The sequence below is a fragment of the Parasteatoda tepidariorum genome, chromosome 5 (genome assembly GCF_043381705.1).
Source record: "Parasteatoda tepidariorum isolate YZ-2023 chromosome 5, CAS_Ptep_4.0, whole genome shotgun sequence".
Classification (NCBI taxonomy): Eukaryota; Metazoa; Arthropoda; class Arachnida; order Araneae; family Theridiidae; genus Parasteatoda; species Parasteatoda tepidariorum.
This window is the reverse complement of record NC_092208.1, coordinates 14,128,506-14,155,776: the sequence shown is the minus strand read 5'-3', so window position 1 is coordinate 14,155,776 and position 27,271 is coordinate 14,128,506. Positions and strand designations below refer to the sequence as shown.

General features: G+C 27.0%; 1 protein-coding gene across 1 annotated transcript; it reads right to left on the bottom strand.

Moving 5' to 3' along the window:
* Window positions 1-1,686: 1,686 nt before the first annotated feature.
* LOC107441108 (transcription factor IIA L) lies at window positions 1,687-23,940 on the bottom strand. The gene is made up of 10 exons (XM_043050364.2): window positions 23,783-23,940; window positions 18,947-19,048; window positions 17,387-17,501; window positions 15,898-15,968; window positions 13,481-13,576; window positions 12,026-12,131; window positions 11,042-11,148; window positions 7,356-7,493; window positions 6,467-6,556; window positions 1,687-5,489 (listed from the first exon to the last, which is right to left on the bottom strand). Exons 1-10 carry the CDS (start codon window positions 23,798-23,800, stop codon window positions 5,382-5,384), a joined length of 951 nt encoding a protein of 316 aa, XP_042906298.1. The 5' UTR covers window positions 23,801-23,940; the 3' UTR covers window positions 1,687-5,381.
* Between the last annotated feature and the right edge of the window lie 3,331 nt (window positions 23,941-27,271).

The window sequence follows — 27,271 nt, the reverse complement described above, 5'->3', positions numbered from 1 at the left end:
TGTATCGAAGATCATTGTGACATCAATTTAGAAATAAAGTGTGTTGATACTTTTTTTTTTTTTTTTTAATTTTNTGGAACTTTGTGGATTTTTTTTTTTTTTTAAATTTTCAACCAAACCCTCAAAACAAATTATACATGTTTATAGATGAATTTTAAAAATTCTAAATAAAGTATATGTATGCAAGTACTTTAAAAAATTACTTCAAAGCCTCAGAAGCGGGCTGAAGTGCAACAGAGACTGCCAAGCCTGATGTTTAAAATGCTAGTTAGAAATAAATTAAAAAAAACAATCACTAGGGCACCTCGGGATTGTGACACCCGTATTCACCCAAAGAAAGGTGAACCCCCTGAGGTTACTTACATAATGACTATTCATAAAGTAAATTTTGAATTATTGTTATTGCTAGCTCTCAGTTGTTAGCAAAGCTAAATAAAGTCTATGACACCAACAACTCTGAGCATATCAAAAATTTTGAAGTTGAGAATTGATGAGAATTAGCAAAACATACAAAAAGCTTATGTTAGAAATTATGTTAGGGTATCATAACAATGATAAAACAATTAATGCTCTAAAAATTTGCTTCCCCCCCCCTGAAAATTAATAACACAAACTTACAAGCATACTTGGGAGATGAAACAATTGCATAAACTCGGTTAATAGCTAAAAAGTTAATCTGTACAAAGTCAATTAAAGTAAAAGAAAACTTACATTTAAGTGAGATAAGTAATTTAGCTTCTGCCATGTTAACCTATGGAGAGGTAATGAATGCTATTTGTTTATTATTAAGTAACTTAATTTGTTTATTATTGAACATTTGTTTTCTTTTATTAATTGATGAACCTCTATTAATATTAAAAGCAGATGAACATACCTGACAACATGAGGGAAATAAAATAACGGAGATTTTACTAGCAACATTTTTTTAGGCTACGTGTAAAGTTTTGATACATCATGCAAGTCAAAAAGAGAAATTCTAAATTGGAAATATAAGCACTTACATTTAGCAAAAAATATGTATATAAATATTAATCTAAAGAAGATTTTTTAAACCATTATTTATAATTACTGAAATTATTTTATAACCGTTGTTTAACAGTCAACCCAACTTTGGGTTCACGGCTTACTAATGTTCAACTTCAAAGCCTTGTAATTTTGAACTCCTGGATCAATCAAATACCGGGAGAAATTTGCCTTTGTGGAGACTTTTTGATGGAAATAACCTGCATTTGCCTTACATGGAGAGGAAAACCACAAAAACATCCCACAGTTAGCCTGACTGCAAGGGGTGCTTAAATTATAAACACTCAACATACTGCAGTACTGGCAATAGCACTATCTGTCGTTGAGGAATAAGAGAAGTATTTATTAAGTATCAACGGATTTTATTGCCAAATTATTATTTTTTTTTAATTTTTTCAACAAATACGGCGAAATTTGAGAAACAGTTAAACAAGAGATAGTCATAAAATACAGGAACCTCCGTTAAAAAACAGGAGATTTGGAAGGTGGGATGAATGCCAGAAAAAAATAAAATATTTAAAACTGCACAAACTGCTAAAATGAAAATCATAAAAAGCAACGCAACTTCATTGATTCACTCACATTTCTCTCTTACAAAGATACTAACCTTTGATTCAAAATAAAAAGTAAATGAGTTTAAACAGGCAAAAACAAAGAATTCCATTGAATAGATAAACATTTTATTTCAGTAAGTAATTCAAAAGTTTAAGTAACATTTATTCAAAATCTACGTGATATTTTTTTCTTTATTTAGTAGTAGACTATTTATCATCACAGATTTGTTTTCTCTTTTCCAATAGTATGTTTATTTGCATCACAGTGATGCACAATAAAAATTTCTTTGCAACAAACTTATAAACTCATAAATACATAATTTGCACTTTTAATAGAAAATAATCAACTTTAGATCTAAGGTTATCTATAAAACAAATTGAAAACTATATAGTAATACACTTTTTACAAACACAACATGATATAACACACTCATGACAATTTCGAAACTATCCTATCCCAGATACCAATTTTTAAAACAGGCACTTAATGTAAATTTTTTTTTTATAGATGAAAACGACACGCATAACTAATAATTTTGATCAACTTTATACAGATCTCTCACAAATACAATTACACTACACAAATACATAATAAGTATGTACTTTCACTCAAATGTACAAAGGTAGGATGCTGATAGGGGATACAGGACGTTCAAAAAAAAAAGAAAATAAATTTTTATTCGATCATTTTCAAATTTTAACAGTTAACAGAATATTGGTAGTATTAATAGAAGTCTGTGTACATAGTTTTAGAAAAAGTTATAATTAGTTTTTAAGTTATAGCTAAAAGTACTGTTTTTAATTGTTGATAATTAAAAAGATCATTGCAAACGAATTTTAATTTTTTTAATTAAACTTTTTTCGAAATATGTTGTTTATCAGCAATTAAACAAATTTAGGTGGTTGTGGTAACCAAATAAAAATACAACAGTACTTGCCATTGAATTTTTATTATGTCACCAAAAATTTGTTCAAATAACACACTTCAATTATTAAAAAAATAAATTAAGATATTGAGTTAATCAAATCAGAATTAAACAAGAAACATGAAAAAGCATCTAAAATTTTTTTTAATAACAATAAAACAAAAACTAGTGCACAAGAAACTTGTTGAATTTGTGAGAACATTGAAAAATTCCATTACAAGAAAAAGCAACTTTATCAACGAGAACTACATATTGATGTATGGACCTTTAAAAATTCCAAATCTTATAACTAGGTAAGAATAACTCCGATTTAAACACGGTTTCTTGCCTATTACTTAGTGAAGTGTAATTTTTTTAATATCTCAAAAACAAAATAATGGATTTTTGAAGGATTCTTCTCATTTTGAGCATGCAGTGTCCCCTTAATCCAAAAAATAAAAATTAGGTTTTAAGACAGCATATGTAATCCTGTCAATCAGATAACCTATCAACATATTTGCATTTGTTTTGATTATTGCAAATATGGTAATTTTTCAGTACAAAACATGATACATGCTTGATAAGTATTCCATTACATGCTTGATATGGAATACTTATCAAGCCTTCATTATTACAGGCATGAGTACAAAAAAAAAAAATAATTAAAGAATGTGTTTGGAAAAGAAAAAATAAAAAAAAAAATTATCAGCTAACAATATTTATATGTTAATAAAAAGTTTCAAATTCAAAACTATAAAACAATAATTTTCAGCAACTTATTTAAAATTTGCGCTAACATAAAAATATAGAAAGAATGTGTCTGGAAAAGAACTAGACAATTTTGTGAGCATCAAAATTATTAATTAACAATATTTTTGTTTAAATGATAAAAAAAGTGTTGAAAAGTATAAAACTTAATACAATATAATATTTTGCAGCAATCTTTTTTTGAAAAAAATTATGATGATTTATTATTAATCAGGTCATAAAATATAGGAATTGAAAAACACTAAAATTATCTTAGACTAGTGGAATGCTAGCAAAACAGTTTTATACTACAACATTGAAAATATTAATAGTACAAGAATAAAAGACTTAGCAAAATTAAATCAATAGAAATCTCAATTTGATTGATACAACAAATTAAATCAATAAATTATCCTTTTACAAGCTAATTAGAAAAATCCGAGTTGCCAACAACTGACCCTAATCTTTTGCAATCTAGTGCCTTAGAGTTAATTTTGATTAGTTTTTATAGATTTTGAAAAGTTCACATCAAAGAATTTTTGATGGGTATAATTATTTTGCTACATCATCAGAAATAAAACAGAAAATTGGAAAATTAAAAAAAAAAGAGGTAAAGATGATAAAAAGAACAAAAAAAAATCTCATGCCTGAAGAATTAGATATTTTAAAAATATCCTAAAAAATTGTGCAATGAATTTTGATAGATTTTTTTAAATTAACTAACAGCATCATACTTACAACTATTTTCTATTAATGTTAAAAGAGGAAAAAAAACTTTTAAACAATAATGAAACTAATAATTATCAAACTTTACTAGCTTGCGAACTATTACTGCTGCGACATAATGAAATTCACAAATAACAATTCAAAATTAAAAAAAAATATTTTTAAAATTTTACTATTTATAGAAAATGCTAGCTCAAAAAATTGTGTTATTTTACTCAAGTATATAAAAATTTCAAAATCCCAGAACTGTAAAATAAAATAAATCTGAAGTAAATACCATTTGAATCTATATACAATAAATAGGTTTCATGTGTTAAATTTTTCAAGAGCACAAATTTTATGCATTTATTTATTTAAAAAAATTATATTTTAAGACCAAATGAATATTATTCAACTAAAATTAGTAAAATACAGTAGGGAACCGATTATCCGGAACGGTCGGGACCATCGCTATTCCGGATAACTGATTTTTCCGGTTTTCTGAATCGCTACAAAAAGCAGTTTTTTTATTGTTAAACCCAAATAAAAAAAAATGGAAATAATCTTAAAAATAAGAAAAAACGATTAAGTAATACACTAATGATTATTTTCAAAACGATGGTAAGGTAAACATCTTTAAAAAAAAAGATAGAAAAATCGTAAAATCTTATGAAGAAAAAAAAAAAAAAAAATTTTTTTTTTAAAAATGGCGAGAAAATTAATCGAATTTCGTTCCGGTTTTTTGGTTTTATGATTTCCGGATAACGGGTTCTGTACTGTAGTTCATAATATTCACAGAAAATAAGAACACCAAAATTAAGAAACAAAATGAAAATAAAAGAAAAACTACAGAAGAAAAAAAACTATAAATGAATGAACTTATTCCAACCATCATTTAAGACAAATTTAAATTGTAGCTCAGGAATTTTGACTTTCATCTGCTTTGAAATAAATTTTTCATTGGAATATGCATGAAATTAAAAAAGAAAAAAAATTTGCATTACGAGACAACACACCAGATTTGGCTAAAAAAAGAAAATAAACTAATACAATATCATAAAGTTTAGCTAGAAATATAGAAATTTATCCACTTTTGGTAGAGGATTCGATAAAATTGCATAGACATTGATACAAAGGCAGGCGAAACAAAATTATCTTTAAACTGTTTAAAATAGAAACTACAAGTTTGTGGAAGAGTCGTATCAAAATTCAAGATGCCAGAAAATAGCATTGGAGGAGACACAGTACTGTACAAATAGTTTAAAAAAAGGTATGATTAAACAACTTGCTGTTCTCAGTCCCGAATGAAAGTCATGACAACCTATTGTCAGCCAGATGCCGCAAATCATTAACTTTTGATACTAGCCATCAAAGGTACTGACCAATGAGGATTGTCAAGATGATGATGATTAAAATGAGAAGAGGAATAATCAGGAACACAGGCATGCTACCATTCAGAATCACCTAGAGCTTTCTGGAAAACAAAGTCTTTGCCTTGTAGATTCATGATGCCATCCTTTAAATGAAATTTCCATCTGTTTTTGCTTCTTGTTATCTACACCAAAAAAAAAATTAAAATTAAAATTTTAAACTTGAATTGACATGTGAGATTCAATACACTATGTACAGGCACTCAAATGACTATGTACGCAATGACTAACGACTATGAATGTAATTGATAAACTACTGATACTGTTGGATTAATTTGTTTGCATTAAAAATATTCAAGTTCAACAGAGTTTGTTCGCATTATTCTTAAACTAGCCAACATATATGTTACACTTAATCTCGAATTTTCGATTTTCTTACTTCTTTATCCTAACGTTTCCAAATAAAATACTTATCTTTGTGCGCAGCTCAATAGAATAGTCCTTTCTCTTTTTTTTTTCGTACTTCGGGTCATTCATGAACGAATTTTACAAAAACTAATGTTAATATTAAATTAATTGTATTCATATTTACGATTAGGATTCAATAAATAAATATGAAAACTACTTATTCTAATGTATAAAAAAATGCTAAGTACGAAAACACTATTAATTTAATATTAGACTGATATAAAAATTATGGTATAATGAGTGAACCTTAATGATCGGCTTCACCATGTTAAGCACCAGCTGTTGAAGGGTTTAAGTGACATTCAAAATGCTGACTTCATTTTCTGGTTGATAAACATACTACAGCTTAAAAATAGAATTGTACAATATTTTACATTTTGAATCAACAACCCACAACACTGAGTTTGACCAAAGACTTTTGTGCACTAGAGTCTATATATGTCTTATGCTCATGAAAACATAAAATTTCATTGCAAATGTAACAAATCAAGATGCAAACATATCTCTTTTCTGGTAAAACAGGCAAATCTTTCTATTAGTGACTTCAGCTTTTTTGACACTGAACTCCCAATCAAATTTTTATTTGTTTATATAGTACGGATGGCCTATTATGGGCCTCACCATCAGCAAATTCTTGAAACTTTTTATTTTCAAAAGCAAAGAAAAGCATATAAGAAAAAAATTTTATACATACCTTATCATACTGACAGACAACAACATTTTCAGTATCAAATAGGTCAGTTGGGTCATCTTCACTAACATCATCAGCAGAATTCAAGGGTTCCTTGACGAAATAAAATTATGCAAAATTATATCATGAACTATTATTAAATACTGATTACTATTACTGATTAATCAAGTGCCTTTATCAAAATCATTAATCTATAATCCAGATAAATTAAACCTTGAGTAATTAAAAGTATAACTTTTAGCATTTTGAAAAAGTTTTAGGTATGATTAAAATCACATACGTATACACATATTTTACGTATACACATATTACATTTACGTATATCACATACGTATACACATATTTTTAAGATCATTAATTATTTATTTTATGTTCTTTCATTGTTTTCGGAGAAAAAAAAAGGAAACTAAACGTAGATAAGAATGAAAGGACTCATGAAATTATTTTTGTGAGTTAACAGTTTTACTATTAATAAATAATAATTTCAATCACACAAATTTAGTTTTATGTTTATTTAAATACTTTTAAAATTATTTATGTGTTCTAAATGTACTAAATTATAATTTTTTAATGTTCTCATCTAAATTAATCTACTCTTTATATACTGACTCACAAACTTTACAATTCAAGAGGGTATTGAGTATAAACGAAAATTCATACATTCAGTAATTTGTAATAATTAAGGAATAATGTAGAAAACATCCCTGGTTAAATACTTAGGTACCGACAGGCATGTAAAGGTAAGAAACAAACTTTCGATAAGAATTTATATATTTTACTCATACATTTTATTAATCCCTATTCAGTATCCATGCATACATATAATTTCATAGCCCTAAATTTTTAACTACTAACACTATTGTAATAATTAATGCAAATGGTATTTATTTACCTCATCTTCTTCCCCTATATCATCTTCATTTTGGTCATCATCATTGTCATCACGATCATCATCATTATCTTGAAAATCATCATCATCGTCATCATCACTCGTATCATTTGCTCCATCAATCTGACCAATAACACTGGGCTATAAAATAAACATTTCAAATTATACTACAAAAAAAAGTTTAAATTTTATTAATGATTCATTAAAGGCAGTCAATTATGGGTTATAACTTTTATTCCTCACTGTAGAGTATACAGCGAAAATCACATACCATCCTTAATAATGTTTGCTCCAATGCAGAGGTGTCAAACTCAATTTTGCAGAGGGCCATATATTAAATTTAGAATATGTAGGCGGGCCAGATGCAAATAAAAAAAAATTTACTGAATTATTATAAAATTTTCTTTATCTAATTATATAGTTTATAATATACGGTTGTTAAAAATCATATCAAAGTTATAAAAGATGGTTATTATTGTGAGCTCGAGGATCCAGATACCTGACTTCTCTTGTTTTTGACAAGCTCATTGATGTCCGGTTTCATATTTGTTATGAAACCGGATGTTCATATATGTTATAATTATTTTAAGAATTGATTGGGGATGTTCATTCGTAAGTCTTGCGCGATGTTTGTTCTTATTTATTTTCATGACGGAAAACATCTGCTCCCATAACTAGGTGCTACCAAACATGCACAGAATGCGTGCTGCATGCTTTTTTAATTCTGGGTAGTTATCCAAACTCTTGAAATATTGTGTATAAAATGTAAGAGCGTTAACCTCCTTAAATTTTTCTTTCAAAATAAGATTGAAGATTGATCAACTCCATTTGCCAATGAACTGGTGTCTGTGAAGCTTTAAAACTGAATGAATTGTTGAAAATTGGGAATTCCGTTTCATTCATTTTGTGAAGTCTTCAAAACAATTGTTGAATTCCGTGATAAGATTTTGCAGAAGTTGAGAATATTGATCCAATTTCTTTTTGGTTCACTGTGCCAAATGATTTTTAATGAGGGAAATGATCCAAAGTTTGATTTTTTACCTGATTTTCCCACAGCCTTAATTTTGTTTCAAAGGCTTGTATACATGAACACATTTGAGTGACAATCAGATTTTACATTCAGATCAGTCAAGTGTTAATTCATATCTACCAAAAAGGCACAATCAATCCACCAGTCATTGTCATAATCAATTGGGTAACCCTTTTCTAACATGAAAGCTTGAATAGGGTCACGTAATGGAAAAAATCTTTCTAAAGCTACTCCTCGACTGAGCCAACGAACTTCGGTGAAATAAGGGACATCAAAAACATTTTCGTCCAAATCTTGTAAAAACTGCCTGAACTGTCGGTGATTTAGTCCTCTGCTCCTTATAAAATTTACTATTTTAATTATAGGTTGCATGACATGGTCCATTTTTGAATGTTTGGATGCCAATGATTCCTGATGAATTATACAGGGAAATCCCACAAAATTCCCTGATGCTTTCTGTTTTAATTTAGTTACAACTCCCGAATGTTTGCCAACCATGGCAGGAGCGCCATCCGTAGTTGTGCTGCTAAGTATATTCCAGTCGAAGATTCCGCTTGTTGCTAAGAAATGGCGTTACTGTCTATCTCTCTCACTTGTCTAGGCACGCGCTGCCCTTGAAATTATTTATAAATGTAGTGTGCACATTTTAAAACTTCCGTAGAGGAATTGAGTGAAGTCTAAAAAACACGATTCTTCTTTTTGTGACACATCGCAATCGCGGGCCGTATTGATATGAACCGGGGGGGGGGGGGGGGGGNATACGAACCGGGGGCCGGATGTGGCCCGCGGGCCGTATCTTTGACATGACTGCTCTAATGATAGGATTTTCACTAACTAAGGGCCAATCTAAACAGTTAAAAAAAAATTTCTTTAATATATTAATTAACCAGTATTAGCTATTATGTTACAAAAAATATACTTGTTCCGACTGAACATACCTTCTTCCCCCAATGGATTTTGGTTTTTGGTCATCAAAATTCGAGTGTAGTTGTAATAATTTGGAAAATATAATACTATAGTAACGATTTTTGAATTGTTAGGAACACAATTTTTTGTAATTATCTCATAATAAATATGTAATTTCAAATGAGGAATTATAAAGTTTGAAAGAAATCAGCCAAATAGTTTCTAAGCAATAAAATTTTAAAAGTTTATTTAAGAAAAGAATATTTAATTCTACCCCCATAGCTGCCAACATGAAAAAGAAAAAATCCAGAAGATTTTACGAAATATATAATTTCATGATAGTTGTTGCATAATGCACTAAATATTTCACACATAGGGAATTTTAGGGATTTTTATAGTCATCAAAATAAAAAAACTGCAATATTTTCCACTTACGATTGACATTAAACATACTTGAAAACATGTCAGATAAATAATATGTCAAATGATGCAATTTGTTAAAAAAAAATATTTCACTTGGTAACATTAAGATTTTATATTACATATGCACAAAACGTATAAATATGAAATATTTTGCAGCAGAATCTTAAGTTGTGAACAATCAACCGATTCTTACAAAAATGTAATATTTGAGATTTTAGACAAACAATCATTGACACGAGAATTTAATACATAACTACCAACATGGAAAGGGGAAAAAAATCCGGTAGAATTAACGAAATATAAATTTTATAATTGTTGTATAATGTACTAAATATTTTATATGTAGGGAATTTCAGGGATTTTTATAGTCATCAAAATAGAAAAACTGCAATATTTTCCAGTTATGATTGACATCAAATGTGTCTGAAATTATGCTTGTATGTGCTATGTATTACATTTACTCATAATTTCAAATATTAATAGGCATTTAATACATCAAACATAGTTAAAAGATTTTTTTAAAATTAATTTAAAAAAGAGAGCTGTGAATAAAAATAAACTGAACATTTTATAACAATAAAAGTTTTGAACTGATTTCGATAAATGAGGTTCACTTCAAAATGTATTAGTAATACTTATTTAATTATTTAAGCAATAATCTGTACCAAAATTCTATTACAATAGGGATTTTTTTTGTAAAACTTACTCAATTTTTGGGAATTTTCTAAAATTTTCAAAAACCAGGAGAATTTTAAATAAACTAGTAGACCAGAAGAAACTGGCAAAATCCAGTAGTCTACTGGAAAATCCAGAATATTTGGCAGCTATGCACCACAATATGCCATAAATTGTCATTAAATGCCCAAGTTTAGTACTTTCAGAAATAATGAGTGGGTAAGTAATAGTGTCTAGTAAATTATACTGCCACACCTGTAAAATCAGTACACAGAAAATATTTAATTATGACATTAACTAACACTCAGAAAAAAAAATTCCATAATCTCTCCCTGATTTTCTACCGGGTGGCATAAATTTTATTAATTTTTCAGTAATGCTATATTCTTAAACACATATTACAAAATACTTATACATGCATAGTTACAATTGAAAATAACAATTAAAAAAAATAATAAAATACCTGCTACACCAATTTTATAGAATAATTATTGCACTTTTATATAATTCAAACATAAATTTATTTTTACTTAAACCCTGACTTTTATTAGCATTTTAGTTAAATTACTTGTTATTTTCAAGATTTTTTTCAGATTGATTAAATTCCCTATTTTGTGCTCATCCTGATTAAGTACCAGAAAAAAAGGAAACAAACCTGAGATTGCGCTGAGCTAACTGGAATCGTAACAGTAAACTGTTGAGCATTTTTCAACTGTTCACTAGTTAATGTTTGATAATGAACACCAGCAATTTGTTGACCACCTAAAAAAAATATGAATCAATAAAAACGCAGTTACATAAATAGAATATTGTACTTGCATTTTACTGAGTACTTTTACTAAAATATATCATTTATATAATTCTTTGTGACAAAATAGAGGTGACATGATGACACAGTCACAGAATGTTACAGAGTTCATGCAGAAAGATTTTTTTTATTTTATTTGGGAAACAATAAAACAGCATTCTCACTTATTTTCAGAAAAAATTCCCTGACTTTACCAGGTATATTAGATAAATTTCAAGGATATCGAAACCATATTTTATCTATACCATGAATTTTTCAACAGAAAACGTTAGTATTTTTTTTATTTGTAACGTCAAACATCAGATTGTGTAAGCAGATGAAACATATAATAAAATGAGTATGGAAACATCGAAAAGTTTCACTAAAAATGGGAATTTTATGAAAAATAATATTAATAGATGTTAGAATTATTTAACTCTAATATGAATAACTGATTACTGACAATTCTAGATTTGTTATTTTCCAGGAATAATATAGGAATTTTCCAGGTTTTTTTTAAAAAAATAGGGATTTTCCATGCTTTTTAGAGATAAAATTTGGTCTTCTTTTCAGCTCAATCTTTTCAGAAACAGAAATTAATCTGCAAAAAAAATTTTGCAGAATTTCTTCAAAATATTTATTTATTTATTTTATTTATTTATTTTTTCTTTGCAGAACTATTTTTAAAAGATTGTCCCTCTGGCATGCCAGGGGGGGAAAGAAACTCTTCTGACCTTCCGTTTTACATTTACGGGACGTCACATTACACTATGTTCCGTCCGACATTTTACAGGACATATATTTTTTATAAATAAAAAAAGTAACTGTCACAGGAAATAAAAAATAATTTACCATGTTGGATACTATTTGGATGACCAGAGGTTATAACATTAGTTCCTTGGAAGAATGATGCAAGGTCAGCAGGAAACTGAAGGGCTGTAGTGCCACTTGGAGCAGACTAAAAAGGATCAGATTGAGTAAGATCACTGAGTCTATAACACACATTTGTTATGTTAACCAAAAACATTAATTTCTTACTATACATTAGAAATAGTTTTCCCACACAGTTAAGTTCCAAAAATTGTACACAGCTTGCAAATTTATGTTCTGGTAGATAAATGAAAAAAGGGAAATTTGAAGAATTGAAACTTGATTACTTTAAACTGAACCACGAATTTTGTTTTCAGAAAATTTTTTGTTTAAAAAAAATTTAAATGTTTTTTCCCCCCTCTCATTTTTATAATAGCAAAGCATTTTAACAAGGCGTTTATGACACTTTATTTTTTTATTCTCATTTTTTCCTGTATGGTAGGAACCTGTAACATAAAAAACTTATTTTCAATGTTAAAGTAATATCTTATAAATTGAGAACAATTATTTCCGGTTTCTCCTTTGCTTTTTTTTTTTATCAGCACTGTTCTTATGATACAAAATTATTTTAAAGAGTGTTTCTAATGACGTTATTTTTCTCTAAAAAGGTGGCACTGTAAAAAAGTTACATTTAGATTTATATGGTCAAATTTTCTATCAAAAAATTAAAAACGATTTTTGTCCAGCTTTTTCTCTAAAAAAAAAAAAAATATTTTTTAATTTATGTTTTAATTATGACACAGCAATTACTATGGGACTTAATTCTCTTTTCTAATTTTTTCTTGAAAATACAGAAATTAGAAAATTAAGATGTTCAGCTTTAAAATTTTCCTTTGAGAATTAAGATTGATTTTTACTTTTTATATCACTTTTAAACATAATCTTTAGTTTTTCTTAGCGTTTTTATTATAGTGCAGTATTTTTAAAAGCGTTTTTGATGGACTATATTTCTTTTAGCATTAGTTTTATTTTATGAATTAAAAGGAAATAGTTTTTCTCGCTTTACCCCATACCTACAATATAGCTAGATTTTGATTAACTTTAAATAATGACTTAACTTATATAAAAAAAATAAAAAATAGTTATTAAAGATTTTATTCTTCTGTTGAATATTTAGCATTTTGCCAAATCACTATTTGTTACAACCCTAATGCATATATATAAATTTAAAAAAAAAAGAAAGCTATTAATCAATTAAAACTATTTTAAAACTATTAATCAATTTACTATTAAATTTATCAAATATAACTATTGAAAACACCATAATGAACAACTACATCTGATACTTTTTCAAAGATAAAATTTTCCAAGATAATAAACAAATGTAACTTACACTCTATATCGGAAAATTTTATAATTATTTGATTAACTTTATGCCCTGTTAAAATGACATGTTCTTGAAAAACAGTGAAATTTTAATTAAAAATATATACTTACAACCAAAGTTTGAAGACCAGACTGAGCTAAATGGGCTGGAACAGTTAATGTTAATTTTTGCGGCAAGTTAAGTTGCATAGTTTTTTGAGCATCAGCCTAAAAAATAATAATTTTTTTAAAATTACATTTGAACAAAATTATGACAATCGTGTAATATATATTTTTTTTAGCAAACATAAAACGAAATGTAATGACAATATAAGTTAGGGTGGCACTAACAAATAAAAACTTTTCAAAGATTTTATAATAGCCTCCCAAAGTAGGTAAAAATTGGTTACTGAGCAGAATTTGACAAATATAGATTAATACAGGGTATCTGCTACATTTTAGATTTTCAAATTCATGACTTTCCATGACTAATTCCAAGAATTTTTCTTGACTTTAACGAAGTTACTATTTTCTCCGACAGAAACACAACAATAAATTTAAAAAAGCAGTATAATTACATTAATTGAAATAATATGTATAATCAAAACTGTTCTAGCCTGCATTTTCATATCCAGAGATTTTTAATTTAAAAAACTGAGTAAAGAAAGAGTTAAAACAATAAAATAGCTGAAAAGCAAATTTTTTTTTCTGCAGAATTAGATTCTAAAGATACTTTTCTTGTTCATCAGAAAGGAAAGAAATACTCCTGATTTTTTCTGTTATCATTTCGGAATTAAAAAAAATTTGCTAAAGACTGGCTTGCTTCAGCTAGAATTTTAAATTGATAAAATAAAAATAATAAATAAATAAAAACAAATTCTGAAATCACAGAAGATAATTCACTCTAGAAATCATGTTCTGCCTTTCACTTTTTGAAAGAACACCTTAATTTTTAAAAAGATAAAAGCCTTTATATATTTCAATAAAATATGACCGTTAGTGGTTTTTTTAAAATATAAATTCAGATATTCTGAACGCCGTGAAACTGAGGGAGGGCGAGCAGTAAATTTTATTTTAAAAATTAGATTTTTCAACAACCCAAATCCACGACTTTTTTTTTAAAAAAAATACTCAAAATCATGACAAATAATGTTCAATACCGAAATCCAGGACTTTCCAGGTGCTCAGATACGCTGTTAAAACCTTAAGAAAGCACTGCTTTAGCAATAATTTTACAATTTTTCATTAAAAAAAAAACATGAAATTTCAATAATTTTACTGTCATCTTTTCAAACAAGAGACATTCATATATATTATGAACATATAGATTGTACACTATATGCTCTTGCAATTCAAAGTTGGTTCAAGACAAGGCTAGAAACTTACTGTACAGTCTGTTTAAATGTCGTTTTGTTTCCAGCTACAAACTCTTACAATATATTTTTTTTTGAAAAAGCTATCAATGCAACTATGAAAATAAAATTTGAACTCAAATCAGAATTAAAATAAAAGCTGCAAAAGATTTTTTTTTCAGCATCTTTATGAACATTACAGTCATATAATGATCATTAAAAATACCTTTTAAATGCTTTGAAATATCATAGTTTATAAATGTAATAATATTTTAATCATGATATATTATTTAATACTAAATAACTTTATTTCTAATGTTACACAAGTATTTTTAATAAACATATATTTAAATAATTATAAATATATGTTTAAATAATCTTCACAAGATAAAATGTTTTTAATTATAATTATTTGTACTACTGAATCTTTATTTCTGAATGTATTAATTTATTTTACTATTGAAAAAATACTATGATTAATACTTGAATTACAATTTGAGCTATTATTTATGTTTTTGTACAGATGTAAAAAGCTAAGCAAACATCCATAAAAACTAAAGTTGCCCTTTACTTAGATATAAGTTAAAGGCATATCCTTTTTTATTTCGAGTGGCAAAAAATCTCTCGCACAGAAACATCTATTATCAGTAAATTACAACTAGCAACAAAACAATAGCATTAGTTTAGTGAAAATAACGCAATGTGACAGCGGCACTCTAGCAAGACAGGAATCTTTGTCAAAATTTATACAACTAATAAACAAAGGTTTGGCTTTGGCATTTATTTAGTAGCAACTAAAATGGATGATAAATTTTTTTTCAGCCTAACCCAAGTATCATTTTTGTACTTTATAAAAAATATAATCTTTGCTATAGCTAAAAACGCCTTACCTTTTTCGGAACAACGATTTTATGTATAAAAGACTTGTTAGATAAAAATCACTATCCTAACATATTTGCATTTTTAAACACTATTGCAATTTTAAGTTGCATATAATTGTTTCATACTTCTTACCATTTTAGTAGACTTACCATGAAGTTTTATTCATTTTAATGTATGCAACTTTACAACATCCGTGTGTTTGGAGCAGCACATCCTTTTTTTTGGACCTTGTGCCACTAAACCCTACATTCAATTCAATTGCTACAACTAAAAAATTTCTGAAACTGTCAAATGAGGAAACAAATGAATACTTACATTGGTATACTGCAATAAAGTTTGTGGGACAATATTAGCGGTAGGCATAGCCAACTGGTGAGTAATAGTTGCTAATGGGGAAAAGAAGAAAAAAAATATAGAAGGTATAGTAACAAAAAATTCATATAAAAAAATATACAATATTAAATAACAATCTGATCAATGTAGAAAAGAATAAGATTTTTAAAACACTCAAAATATTGCACTCTTTTCAATATAACTAGGTAAAAACTTCTGAAATTTGGTTGTCAACATGGCTTTATGCCACAACTATGGCATTAGAAAGAAGAAAAAAAAAACTCCAAATCTAATGTAATTAATTTTACTAGGTTAAAGAAGGAGAAAGATTAAAAATCAAAGGATGTATAATATGAAATGTAGAATAAAATGAACAATCAACAAAAGAAAAAAATTTTTTGAGAAAAAAATTTACTAGCACTTTCTCAGAACTCATATCATCAAATTCATTTTGATATTGTTAGGAAAGATTAGATAATACCTCTGAGATAATAAAATATCCAGAAGAAATTCCAGCATTTTAACTTTACCAATTTAATAATGAGAAAATTTTTTAAAAAAAATATTTCCTATCCATTTTTAAAAGACAATTTCAACGCAAGTGTGGCATTACATTCGCTAGAATAAGTTCTTTATTTTAAATTTATGGATGAATAGACTCAAATTAAGATGCCCAGGACATGTAAAAACTCTGATTGAACTTGTACTTTAACTCTTACAAGTCCTGCCAAGCATGAATACAATTAATTAAAAATAACCTAAACATACACATTACGTGCTTCCTCAAATTTTGCTTTTGAATAAAAATATAGGAAATAAAGTTAGCTTTTTGTTTTTTATTTCCCTAATCAAACCTATTTTTACTGAAAAACATTTGCCCTATAGGTTACCGGCAAAGTATGAAATCCGGCATTATATATAATGCCTGAAACTAGCTGGCAAAGTATGAAATGATTTATATTTCACACAATGCCTAGGCATTCTATATAATGCTGGATGCAAAGTATGAAATAAACGTTTTTCTTCCATTTCTAACGTTAATATAAAATGTAATCTTAGTTAATATTCCCATTTTTTTTCTTCTATTTCCTTTTGTCTTTTTAGCTAAGTGATGAGGTTTATGGGTAATTCGTTTCTTTCAATGAATAGTTAGAGTAATTTCATTAGGACATATAGGACATTTTGAAATTTTTCAAACCCTGGTGAAAGATATACAAATAAATACACGATAATGCAGTGAAAGATATACAATATAAATACACGATAATGCAGTGAAAGAAACCAACTTGTTGAAGCTGCCAACTTTAACTTCAACTACTAATTTGTTGTTTACAATCTAAAATCTGAGCTGATTTCATAAGATTATGGATTTTAGGGCTGCCAATTTGAGAATATTGCATAAGCACATATTCTTATTTATTAAAAAAATATGTAAATAAAGATATTTATTTTGATTGCATGAATAATTTACCTGAAGTTCCTATATTTGTAGTCTGTTGAACAGGTTGTAACACAGGTGCCTTATTAATAGGAGCTTCAACTTCCCTTTCAATTGCTTTAGATTCTTGCACTTTCTTTTCCCAAACCTAAATAAATTTCAAACCAATTTAAATTTTTTAAAAAAAAATAAGAATAGAAAACAAACTTTTTATATAATTTGAATTTCTAGAAGATACAAAACACAAACTATTGAATAATGATAGAGTAGATGGTTTTCTTAAATTGATCAACATGAAAAAAAAAGGAAAAATTTTTCATTTCTTCAAAAAATTAATAAAAGAACAATTCTCAGAAAATAAAGACAGGCAGACCAAAATTTAAATAAAGATATAATTGAAACTAAACCCGAAATATATCGTTGTTTAAAAAAAAAAAAGAAAACAAATTTAATCAAAATATCATCTTCATCACAACCAATAATTTTATAACTATGCAAAATAATTTTATAACTATGCAATATAATTTTAATTGTTTTCTTAAAACACAATTAAAATTATAAAAACTTGTTACAACTTTTCTAATTATAATTTAAAATTTTCTAATGAAATATTTAGCTAATGTTAATGGTGAGAGGGAAACAGAAATTTTAAACTAATTCAATGCATAAAAAATACATTAGAAATTGTTCATTAAAAACAGATCCTTATAAACGGAAAATTCAAAACATTCTACAAACACTTAATTCGGTGGGTAGCATAACTTTTTACAAGATCAATAATAAAGTAAAAAACACCATGGCAGAATTTTTTCGAGCTAACTATGATTTAACTCTCCAGCACAAATATCTTTCTGCAAGATTCTTTTAATAATAAACATATATGTTACTAATTTAAAATAACAAATAAGTGGTGTTCATTAAAAAAAAAAACTATATTTTTTTTAAATTGAACGTATAATAATTTTTCATTCTAATATTATGGGTGATATTCTCGCATTTTCTTGGGGAGGGGGACATACTAATCATAAACTCTTCGCATTTTATAAATAATTATTACAATAAAAAAAAAAATTAAAAATCATGAAATGCGTAGCAGTAGCTGCCGAAAAAAATATACTAGGCCATGAAATTATGTGTATCCTCAAACGCGTGTTTAGTTTTGAGATTAGGTTGTTGTAATAAATAATATCACATAAAAAATAACACATTTAAAAACTATGGAGAAATCAATAGCAATAACTGCCAAAAATTCAATAGAATTATTGCCTTGAAAAATAAATACTCAAATGCCCGATTCGAATTTTCCATATTGTTTGAGATATATCGGGATATTAAAAAAAAACATGTGAAAATCAATATCAATAACTGCCGAAAAAAGAATCGAAACATTATATCGATTTACGATACTGTCGGTGTAAATTGAGAGCGTCAAAAAGTGATTATCTAAATGCATGACACAAATATTATGTGCAAATGTCAGGAGAAAAGAAAAGTAAAATTTTTTTAATTTTTAAATCAATTATCTTTCTGCAAAAATTCTGTAAAGTTCCGCGACAATGTCGCCATGATTCTGAAAGAAAGAAATATGCAGACCTGTTTCAATTCAGCAAGAGCTTGTTCATCAACTCCTTCATCTATGAATGCTTCTCTCACACTAGATATTACATCTTCTATCACACTACAATATAACTTTGGCTGAAAAATTAATACTAGTTAGTAGTATTCTAACATCAAGTAAATCAAACATAACTTGATTCTCATTTTAAAAACAGTGGACATAAGAATGTTAAATTATTGGCAAAATCTTGTTGGCAGAGAAATAAATTGTAAAGAAAATTATCATTCAATATGAACAAATCTAAAAAATTTATATAAAATTTTCTCCAAATTATTCCTTTAGCTAAGTTAAAATTTTCTTTATTTATATTAACATAAACACATCATGAATTAATGAAACTTTAACAAAATTAAATTATTTTAAAGTAAAATAACGTTACAAAAATTTAATTTTGTTATTTTGATTTAAAGGGAACATTGATATGAATACTTATTTATGCTCTGATTACGCCTGAATTATTTTATAATAATTCATAAATTTAATTATATCTTTAATGGCTCACAGATATAGTTAGTATAATATTCAATAGAGTCTAGTATTTAATTTAAAGACTAGAAAGACTTATTTAAATTTAAGACTAATATTTATCTACTAAATTAGACAACTAGACTTATTACTGCCAAGTCAACCCAATTTTTATTCTTTTTTTTTTTTTTCCTTTCTTATAGAAAAACCTGTTTTAGTCCCAAATTAGACTAATTTTATTACCACAAAAACTTCTTTAAAAGTGAAAGGTCTTTCATTATTGTTAAAATATAAGACAGCTCTGATCTCATTTTAGAAATATTTTGAATTAGGTTAAAAAAAAATTTCTAAAATCATGATTCCTGCTTTATAATTTGTGTAATCAAAAATCTATAATTTGTGTAATCTAATGTTTTTGTCTATTGTAATCTAATGTCTATTTGTGTAATCTATGTAATCTACAATTTGTGTATTGTCTACAATTCGTAAGCTTAAAAAAAAACTTAACACAATACCTTGTCTAAAATAATGAAGATGAAAAAAAAATAGCAATTTAAAACATACTTCTTAAATTTTGTTTTTTTTATATACAGTGAAACCTCCGTTAAGCGGACATTCATGGGACCAAAAAATTTGTCCGTTTATGAGAGTTGTCCGTTTACGGGAAGGGTACCCTAATAACGAAATTTAACACAGTAAATTGTTTTAGAATACTCTAAAGATGTAGAAATAATTAAATAATATCTACAAGGATACTGTAAATATCTACAAGAATATTTATTTAAACAATAAGAAAGATAAAAAAGAATATATAAAGAAGATTGATATTAAATACATAATTCTGGATGTAGCTACAGATAAATAAATATAATTTTCCTATTAGCATAGATACTAGTTAGACATATGATACCAAATAGGAGCGTACTGTCCTCAGTCATTAGGCTCAGTTTCAATTATTAGGTTCACATCCCCTTACACCTACTTATCATTTGATAGGGAATACCTTCTTGGAAAATAAACCTCCCATGATTCACAGAAAATAAAACAATGCATACCTGTAAGTCATGAGGACCTATGGAGATGATTATTCACAATTGATCAGCTATCAAGTGTCTGAATAAATGTTTCATTTGTATAAACACCTCAAAGATTAGACTTCTGTTCTCTTTTTTTACCCCAGTTGTGTTAAATACAATCTTCAAATTGATAAGAAAATTGAAGAAATTTTCAATGGGGAAGAAGCATTGAGAGAAGTCATTTCAACTTGAGGGGTCTCATAACCTGTGTGGTCCAGATGAAAAGATCAAAAGATGCCGATGTCAGAATTATTTCAGGAGTGCAGTACCATTTTCTCTCCTTTCTTTACAAAGATAAGGCAAGGTAAAAGGAGAAAGATTGATTTTTCGGTGGTGAAATAGCTTAACAATATTTTTAGTTATGGATAAGGCAAAAAGTTTTATTTACATGCCTTAAAAATGGTGAAAAGTTGCATTTCTTAGCTTGCAATTTATTTAGAAAAAGTAGTGTCCGGTTTGTAGAGATAAAAAACAACGTTTCAGGACCAAAATGACTGTCCGCGTCCGGTTACGGGAGTGTCCGCATTGCGGAGAATGTACGTAATGGTTTATTCATAGAAGATTCCCGGGGAATTAAAAATATGTCCGTATTAAGAGGCGTCCGTTTTGCAGGAGTGTCCATAACAGGAGGTTTCACTGTACAATAAAAATGAATCTTTTTTAATTAAATTCTTCTTTTTTAATTAATGAAAAAAGAAAACAAAATCTTAAATCTCAAACATATCTAAAATATTGGGATACAAATATTTAATAATACAATTCCAGTACAGTATTTAACAATATACTACTGCTGCTATGAATCAAAATTATATCCAATCCCAGATTCTGCAACAAGACTTGAAACAATTATAAATATTGTGTACGTGCAATGATGAAACAAAATAATAAATTTGGTTAGTTTGCACGGAAATGAAGACAAATATTTTCAATATAAATGCAATAAAAAAAAAAGGAATTAAGCTTCACATAAATTGCTCTGCAATTTAGACATTTTTTACTTTGCCGTACAAGTATTTAAAAAAGTTTAGCATATTTTATTAAAAACCTATTTTATCAGTTGAATATAGACCACTCAAGTCTAAAATTTAAGAATAAATATTATATTGTTGTCATTCATAATAAGTATGCTTTATATCAATTTTCCTTAAAATGCATCCTATGACATTTCTTTTTTGTTTTTTTGTATATATTTTTCTATTAAATATAAATTGCTTCTGGTGCAGCTAACTTTTTAAACTTATAAGCCTTTTTCAGCACAAACAATAAAGTTGTTACGTTATAAATATGTTATAATGAGTAAGAACTGGGCACAAATGTAATTATTTCTCTGTGCTATAAATTGTATAAAATTTTTATAAAATGCACTAAGCTGTAATTCCCCCCATTTCACTTGGCTATCAGCAAATTAGGCCTAGCCTAGGTTATTCTGTTAAATAAAAATCTAGCTTTTTTTTTAAATGAAGCATCATACGCCTATGTGTTTTTTTACAACGCTGAACTTCTCACTTTAGATACCTTTTTCTTCACAACATAAAATAAAACTTAGTTATGCTATTGTGTTAAAATCTTACTCTGATTAAAAATTTGACTATAATATTGTAATTGTGGTGTTAAAAACAAAATTTCTTGATTTTTCTTTTTTCTTTGTCAACTGGGTGATATTTCTTCAAAACCACAGCCTTTTTGCACTTTTTTAAAATTAATAAAAAATATACAATTATTTTCTTTATTCAAAAATGCACACAATTTAAAGATTATGTAAACAATTTGTACACATTTAAAAATATTAGACTGTAGAAATTTTAAAAACGGATCCATGGATTCTGACTAATATGCCTCTCAAATCATCACATCTCATTATGAATTAGAAACCTTACCTTTGCTTGGCTGAAAAGGAAAAATAAAAATGCCAACTCATTTCCCTGCACATTAACAGACCTTATAAAATTCAAGCTACTCAATTATTTCTTTCCTACTCCATTTTTAAATACGAAGATAATATTTACCTTTTAAAATATTGACAAAGAAAATAATAATTTGAGAGTAAAAAACTATACTTTTGGCTTATTAATAAAACATGCTAAGCAAATATTACAGCTTGCCTCATGATTGAGCTAATGTTTTGTAAAAAAAATTGCTGTAACAGACACCTTTATACTAATATAAACACTATGCTCGTATTTCTTATTTTTTTTGCCTCCTTAACAAAACAGAGAGGTACGAAAAATTGTTCTACTTCAGGATAAAAAATGATTATTTGATCAAAAAAACCTCTTTAAGCATTCTTAATATTAAACAGTATACAGGTTTGTTTATATAAAAAATCAAATTGTTTGTTTGTATCATTGTTCCTTATATGTTTGTATAAAAATCAAATACAATCTAAAGAAACTTTCATTATTACATGTTAACAATTATAGTCAGAAACATGTTAATTTTTTCAAAGCCTGACTTTTATTATTTTGGTTGAGAAAAATTAAATGAAAATCAGAGGTGAAGAAGCAAATTCAAACCATATGGATCTTCTAGTCTTAGATACAAAGATCTTATTTTATTTATGAAATACAACATTTTTAAAAATATTTTAATGACAAAGCATTCAATGGACTTTATTGAACTTGATTTATATACCTACATACTTTTTGTGATTAAAAAAAAAATCAGAAAATCACCTTTATATGATAAATTAAAGGAGTTTTAATGGTTTAAATTTTAATGAAATAGGTCCCTTTTTTTTCAAGAAAAATGTGTCTACTGATAAGTGAAATATTTTAAAAGCTTAGCGAACAAAATTATACAGCTATTTCAAAAATTTAATAGTAGTCATGTCATAAAAGGAAAAACTAGTGATCAGAAATAAAAAGCACGATTAGTTTGAAAAAATTAATAAAACGAGTTGATAGCTCTTTTAATGTATTAAATTGGCATTTGATTATTGGTATAGAGGTCAATTTCCATTTTATTTAAATTAGAAAAATGTATTTCAAACAGAAAAAGCAGAGAACTTACAATTTAATTAGAAAATTTCATTAATTATAACATATTTGCGAATTTAGCTTATTTAATAAGCATATAAGTTGTTAAACTACAAAAATATGTAAATACAAAACGCACGTTATGTTAACTCATGAATAGACATTAATGACATTTTGCAATCGAACTGAAAGTGTTATTGCAAACACAATTTCTATTACATAATGATAAAAACGTGTAAAATTAGTGTCATTTTTAGAATAATTAAACATTTTAAATGATAAATATGTAGTTTACCACACTAGAGGAAGCCATTACGATAAAGCTTATGGGCTTACAAAAAGCCGAGAATGTTGCGTTCAACCAGCTTTATATAGTCACCAGACAGAATATTATGCCAGAACCGTGCTCGAAGGCAATATCGTAACGATACGATTAAATTTTTCGATACGATTTCGATAACCTCTTTGTTCCCTCAACTTAACTTGAATTAACTTGAATTTCAAAACATCTCATATTTGCAAAAATAACTACTTCTCTTTATTCTTCGATTTATCAAGATCGTAAATTGAATTTTAAAACATCTTATATCGACAAAAATAACTTATGTCTCAATAAAATGCATTGGGTACATTTGAACTAGTACAATGTTTGTGAACTGTAATTGCATTCGGGAAGTGAATGATCCAAAAAGAACATTCATATCAGCAGTGAGAATGGTTCACACTTTTTTTGCATCCTGTCATATGTAGATATTTTCATAGAATAAGACATAGAATAAGAATTTCATGGAATCATTTTACTATCAAATCAATTTTAACGGAGCAGCGTTTTCCAAAAAATTTGAATATTCCCCTTTCTAACGATAGCTCTATTTATGCAATAATAGCAATAATTTCATTAATAAATGTTCTTAAATATTTCTAGAAATTTATGAGTATTCTCAGAGAATATGACAATCATATTTTAATACTAAACTAATGATAAAGAAATCCCGCTTAAAAAAAAAACATTTTTAGTGTTTATATTAATTTTATTTCATGAATACACTGGAATCTGCATGTTTTAGACTAAATAAACTATTTAGAAATATTTAAAATATTAATACCTATATATGACCCATATATTATATTTTTAGTCATATATGGGTATTTTTGGAGAATATGACACCAATATTTTAAAAACATGCCCGTTTGAATGGAATCAAACGTTTGAAAGGACTTTTGCAAAAAAATATTTAAAGAAATGGCAAATTGCCAGTTTTAATGTTAGTTCTACAACAACAACAATCTACATATATACTGAATTTTTTGTGTTTTAGAGTAGATAAAGCCATTTTAAAAATATTCTTTAATTTTTTCTAGTCTTATAGGGGGATTTTTAAAGAATGTCAAGGCCATATTTTAATGTGAGACATATTTTTAAGGAATATTCCACCTTTCTCCAAATTTTTAAAATAAAAATTTTTAGTTCTACATTGCGTGTTTTAGACTAAATAGAATTATTTAAAAAATATTCCTTAGATATTTTTTGCCATACATTGATATTTTAAATAGAATATAATGCCCATAAGTTTAAAATGAAATCAGTTTTAAAGGAATTGCGCTTTTCAAAAAATTTACTATGCCCGCTCTAATGTAATTTGATGTATGCATATACATTGGAATTTGAGCACTTATAGACTAAATAAAACTATTTTTAAAATATTCTTTAAATTCTTCTAAAAATATATTAATAATTTCAGAGAATGTAACATCTATATTTTAATATGAGATATGTTTTACTGTTAGTTCTGTAGATGCACTGGACTCTGTGTGTTTTATACAAAATAAATCTATTTTAAAAATATTTTGCATTATATATTAGAATTTTCATAGAATATAACACCCGCATTTTAATAAGAAGCCAGTTTTACAGGAATTCCACTTTTGAAATGTTTTTTAAAAATTTACAAATTGTAAATTCCAGCTTTTTTTATGCGCATTTCATTGCGTGTTTTGCCCGAAATATTTTTTTTTTAAATGCCATTAATTATTTTTAGTCATTTATGGGTATTTTCGGAGAATATGTCGCCCTTATTTTAATATAAAACCAGTTCTTAAGAAATAATGCTTACCAAGAAAAAATAAATAAAAATTTCTGGTTTTGCCTATTCTAATTTTATTTGATATGTGCAATGTAAATTGGACAAAATAAAATTATTTTTAATAAATTTTTTATATATTTCTAGTCGCTTACGAGTTTTTCAGAGAATATTACGGCCACGAACATATTTATCATAAAACTAGCTATAAGGAATTAATGTTTCGACATTTTCATGTTAGTTCTATATATATGCTGGGTTACTCGTATTTTGGGGTCATAGATTAGTATTTACTTGTCATATCTAGTATTTTAATTTGTCAATTTTTTTTAAGGAATCCTGCTTTTAAAGATATTTGCAAATGTCCTTTCTAATGTTAGGTCTATATATGCACTGGATTTTGTGGGATTTGGACTAAATAAGATAATTTAAAAAATATACCTTAAGTATTTCTAGTCATATATGGGGTTTTTAAGTAATATGACACCCATATTTTATTTAATTTAATTTAGGTTTGAAGGAAATCTCGCTTTTACAAAAAATACCAGTGCCTGTTCGATGTAAACGTTTTGTGTGCTTTGGAGTAAATAAAACTACTTCAAAAATATTCTTTATTTATTTCTAGTCATATATGAGGATTTCCAGAGAATATGATGCCAATATTTTAATATGAAATTAGTTTCAAAAGATTCTCCCTCTTCAAAATCTTTGCAAATTACCATGCATTTTCCAGATTTCGACCATTCACGCTAACATATAAACTGGTATTTGCGTGTTTTGGTCTAAATAAAACTAAAAAAAATTCGTTAAACATTTCTAGGCGAATAGGGTTATTTTCAGAGAATATCAGTTTGAATTAAGTCCCACTTTTCAAAAAAATAATTTAAGAAATTCTCAAATTGCCCGCTTTAATGCCGTTCCATATATACTAGAGATATATCGGGTACCTGGCATTTACTCTCTACGTAGCCAGATTTTTATCTCCTGATTACTACTGGGGTCCAGCAAAAAATTTCTATCCCCGATTTTCAAGTCTTAATAAAACTAGGCTAATTTTACCAGATATCTAGGGCCCAATAGCACTCATTTATGTCCGACTCAGCCATATTTAGATTTATTGAAACCTTAAAATGTATTCATAAAAAATAGTTGTAGTTTGGATCTCCCGATTATTACTCGGATCCAGCAAAAATTTTCTATCCTCGATTTTCAAGTCTCAATAAAACTAGGCTAATTTTATCATATATCTAGGGCCCAATAGCACTCGTTTATGTCCGACTCAGCCATATTTCGATTTATTGAAAATGTATTCATGAAAAATAGTTGTAGTTTGTCAACCGATTGAAGGTCAGGACTTTGATCCCTTACGAAAATTTAAGGTATATTTAAGGTTGATTCGAGGTATTTTTGAGGTATTAAGGTTGATTTGAGGTATATTTATGAGTATTTTTATGCAGCTGTTTATAGTTCACTACTTCAAAAATTAGTAACTTTCGGAAATCTTAAATGTTTTAGAAATAATCCAGTATAGTTTCTTATGCAATTTTAATGCTGAATTGAATAAAATCAATTGCAAATAAAGACATTTATTGTTAAAAGTAACATGCAATTTTTTTGAATTTCATCTTGTGGGATGTGCTTTTATATTTAAACAAATGTTTGTAACAACTAGTAGTTTTTTGTTTGTAACTACTAGTTTTATT

What these genes read in the sequence shown, in the direction of transcription:
- LOC107441108 (XM_043050364.2), bottom strand. An exon ending in TCCAAATAGTATCCAACATG is followed by an intron (nt 11,149 to 12,025) that starts GTAAATTATTTT and finishes TATTTTTTTTAG; the next exon opens with GTGGTCAACAAATTGCTGGT. An exon ending in TTAGCTCAGCGCAATCTCAG is followed by an intron (nt 7,494 to 11,041) that starts GTTTGTTTCCTT and finishes TTTATTTTATAG; the next exon opens with CCCAGTGTTATTGGTCAGAT.